Genomic DNA, 4239 nt, shown 5'->3' with positions numbered 1-4239 from the left:
ACACACACACACACACACACACACACACACACACACACACACAGGATGCAGCTCTCAACTACTTCTCTGGCACCTTGCCTGTCATGCTCCCTGCCATGATAATGGACTAAGCCTCTGAAACTGTTATGAGTTGTTTTGGTCATGGTCTCTTCATAGCAATAGGGCTGTGACTAAGACATCCCTAGTAGTGATGAAAAAGCTTTAACTTTGGAGTCATTTAATGTGCTGTATTTAATGTTTTAGAAACCACAAAGTTGGGAAGATAGATGATGTGTGGGGAAACCCAGGGAGAAAATGCAATAGGGTAGATATGATCCTAATACATTGTGTACATGTATATATTTCACAATGAATAAAAAATAAAAAGTAAAACTATCTCTCACAAGAAAAGTGAGAACTGTCCAGGCATGAGATTGCAAAGTCATGTAAACCCAAATAGATATCTTGAATCGAAACCTATATACATTTGACAGTGATTTTTTGTGTTTTGAGTTTTGGGTAAAGTATGATTGAGTTTTGATGTGTACAGGATGACCGATGGTATCAGGTGCAAAAGGTTTTGTTTTCCTTATATATACATTCAGTGAGAAGGCATATGATACCCAATTTATGTAGGACATTTAGAAACTGAATCATACAGAAAGAAAAACTTTCTTGGCTTACAATGAAATGTTCATGATTTACTCTTGTAATGTTTGGTATGATTTTTAGAATTGTACAATTTTTTTCATCTTCATCCTACTGGGCACTAAAGTACAGCTGAATAGACTTCTGATATTTAAATATAAACAAGAAGGACAGTTGTAATACTTTTATTACTTAATAGCTTATGCATTTACTGAAAGTAAATGCCAATATACAAGAATGAGATCAACACAAAAATAATCTGGTCAACCAATAAATACTAACTCCCATTTCAAGATAAGAAGAGGGCTGACAAAGTGTCATTCAGAAGTTGTATTCAAACTTCATCTAGGATGACTCTGGATGTATACTGTTAATAGAACTTGTGCAACCAGGGGAAAATATGTTTTTACCTTTTAAAATGTTTGAACCAAAGTTGATATTTGGAATGATGAATCATACTTGGGGATGCATACAAATTATCAGAGATTATTCACGCAGGCTCATATTTATACACTGCTTTTACTCTCCTTTTTATAGAAGACAAACTGGGAAACAAAATTAGATATTCCATCCTCCCCAAGGTCAACATTCTTTTCTTTAATCCACTCTGCAAAACTATCTATTTTCTCTGAACGTATTCAAGGAACATATGCAGGAACAAGGCTTGACAATCTAAGCCATGTGCCGCTGTTTGCAGTTACCTTGGATCTTAACTAGATGTGCAAGTTGACTTCTGACCATGGAGAATCCTCTCCATGCATGGATTATGAATTGCTGAGGCCATGGCAGATAACCAGTTCCACAGAAGCAACTTCATGTTCTTCTGGGGAAGATCCATAGCACTGCGGAACAAGGAATATGAATGAGCGACGGCACAATAGACTGCAAACGAGGTTACCAAAATACAGCCCTCAAAAATGAGCTCTGAAGGTGGAACACCTACAGCTGTAGAAAAATGCTGCTTCGAAGTGCCCTCAGTTACCAGAGCACTGGCAGAGATTCAGTGGCCATCATACAATCCTCTTTGAGCATGTGCCAATCAATCTGTTGATTTCCAGCTTGGAAACCTGCTTGTGTAATTTAAATGGTTTTCAATATTGCAAACTGAACTACAAAATCTCAGTTGTCTGAAGAAAGGGGGACAGCAAATGAAAGTATTCAAACTGTAGTAATAAAATAATTGGCCTTTAATCATTTCCAATAAAATATATCTGAAGTCTTCCCTTCCCCCACCCATAGTCATACACAAACACATCAATGTTTAAATATTTTATAGTGGCCAACCAAGGTGTTTACATTGATGTTTATTAATGGAACTCACTTTTGAATTTGTTTTTAACAAGCTGTTAATCCATATTAGCCTCAGATCAGTTCCATTTCGTTTCTCAGTTCCCTTCCTGGTGATTAATGGTTAATGTCCGGTACCATAAATAGATCTGCCTCTGGCACATTGGGAATTATTTGTTCTTGGCTTAAATAGTCATAGTTCATAAAGTTTTCTCTCTCTTCTTCGTCCCCTACTAGGATTGACAAAGGTATTCCCAGAGGCAAAAATCTGTCTTCCTCTCTCTGTTCTCCTTCCTCCAGCCCCGCCTCTTCCAACATATCCTCCTCTTCTTGGTCCTCTTCCCCTTCCTCCCCATTGCCAGCCTCTTCGACTTCCTCCTCATCCACATCTTCATCCTCTGACTCTCTGTCCACTTCTTCTTCCTCCTCCTCACTCTCCTCTTTTTCATCACAAACCTCTTCGTCACATTCATCATCAACATTTTTCTCCTCTTCCTCTACCAGCCCTGGGGTGGGAGACTGGTTTTGCTGCACTGGAGCAGGACTAAAGGTTAGAGAGGGATCCTGCATGAAGCCATACAGATCTTCCAGCAACTGCGAATCTTCTTCGACGCCGCTGTGGGACGCATCATTGGTAGTGGAGTCTCCTGGGGAGATGCCACAGGCCTGGGCTTGCTGTGCCCGCAATGCTGCTTGCTGGCGCTCCAGCTTCTCTTGCTGCCTCATGTCTTCATAGACCTGGTTCATGATGAACTGGGTAGTGTTTCGTGGCGCTCTCATCCCTGGCGCCCGCCACCCATACAGGTTGACTGGGCGCAGCATCTTGCTCAGGTCTATTGGTGGATTACTTGGGAAGGAGCGACGAGGGTGTCGGCGCAGGCCACGACCCCTGCGTCCCCAGCGCTTCTTTCTACCCGGGGGTCTCTCCCAGCCGGGGTTCCAGGGCCCGCTCCAGCAGGAGCAACAGCAGACGCAGAGCGGATGCAGACCATAGGCCCGGATCATCTGTGCTGGGCACAGGGGGCTCTGGAATGCTACAAGAGGTGGGCGCCAGGGCCCTCCACAATGCCCCCAGTTGGAGTACAGGGCCCAATAGGACCCTCTAGGTGGTTGAAACCAAGGGCCAGAGATGCGATGTTGCTTGGGTTGTTTCCTGGGAGCCTCATATTCAGTTTTGGGGCCATCACGGTATCGCCGCTTGGACATCGGAGTTCCTCTCTGCCTTCGATGACAGGAGGACCAGGTGCGCAATGGAATGGAGGATGCCCAGCCGCCACCGCCCAGATTAAGGGGGTCCTCCCTTTCGTTGACCGTCTGGGTCATGGTTCAGGGATCTCCACCAGGTCTCAGTGGTAGCGTCCTAGGAGCGGTCACTTTTGCCTGATCCGGAGGTCAATCTGAAGTGCCTCCTCAGCAGGAGTCCCTAGTGCCACGTGCCTTTGACTGTGACCACGCCTTCCCTCTTCACGAGGATCCCCCTCTTTCTTCTCCACTTGTTCGCTCTTCCCTCAGAATCACTGTCTTTCGCACCTGGGTTGTCTTGCCCAGGTGGGTTGGGTGGGGTAAGGATGGTGGGGGAGGAAGGTGTTGGTGGGCGATGAGATGTGAGAGCCACTCCCGGGTCCCACACACACCCGCCTCCGCCGAGGCTAGGGCTGGGGACGGGAGAGGCAGTGGTTGCTTGTTACCTTGCTCCTCCCTCTCAACCCAGGTGCTTCACCGTCGCCGTCCTGGCCGGACTGAGTGGGCACGGGCAGTGGCAGCCTTTAAATACTGGCTGGGGGCCCCCCGCGTGCCCCTTGCGTCCTTGGTTGCCCAGGACGACAGCCAATTGGAGTGGACATGGCTCTCTCTGTGAGGAGGAGGGGTTCCTCCCGGAACTAGATAGCCCATGAACATTCGCAGGGGTTCTTATGACGTAGGATTTGAGGCAGGGAAAAGCTGGGCAATGCTCACACCCTGGCAACTTTTAGGGGAGGGGGAGTGTTTGAAATTTCTATCGTAAGTCTGATGGAAGATATGGGAAGATCGAGCTTTCGTCTCAACCTGAATGGAATGGGGAAAATCACTTATATTCTCCACAGCTCTGTGGATAGCTGTGGTAACAAAAAGCAGGCTCTAATTTCTTCCCCAGTCTAAGTTCAAAAGCTAGATTCATGGTACATGAAACATGAGCACAGACATTTATTGTGTGTACAATCCCAAACATATAATGCCTCGCCTTCTTTAAGAGATGGCTTCCAAGTTTCACAGATTCAGAAACTGAAGTATGTTTCCTTCCTTCCTTCCTTCCTTCCTTCCTTCCTTCCTTCCTTCCTTCCTACC

At 45.9% G+C, this 4239-nt stretch overlaps 1 protein-coding gene across 1 annotated transcript; it reads right to left on the bottom strand.

Annotated features, from left to right (window-relative positions):
• Window positions 1-1882: 1882 nt before the first annotated feature.
• On the bottom strand, window positions 1883-3649 carry Ccer1 (coiled-coil glutamate rich protein 1). The gene has a single exon (XM_028782999.1). It carries the CDS (start codon window positions 3235-3237, stop codon window positions 2032-2034), a length of 1206 nt encoding a protein of 401 aa, XP_028638832.1. The 5' UTR covers window positions 3238-3649; the 3' UTR covers window positions 1883-2031.
• Between the last annotated feature and the right edge of the window lie 590 nt (window positions 3650-4239).

This window comes from Grammomys surdaster, unplaced genomic scaffold (assembly GCF_004785775.1).
Source record: "Grammomys surdaster isolate TR1022 unplaced genomic scaffold, NIH_TR_1.0 958, whole genome shotgun sequence".
Taxonomy (NCBI): domain Eukaryota; kingdom Metazoa; phylum Chordata; class Mammalia; order Rodentia; family Muridae; genus Grammomys; species Grammomys surdaster.
This window is presented reverse-complemented; position numbering and strand designations above follow the sequence as displayed.

What these genes read in the sequence shown, in the direction of transcription:
- Ccer1 (XM_028782999.1), bottom strand. Translation starts at nt 3,237, where the DNA reads ATGACCCAGACGGTCAACGAAAGGGAGGACCCCCTTAATCTGGGCGGT.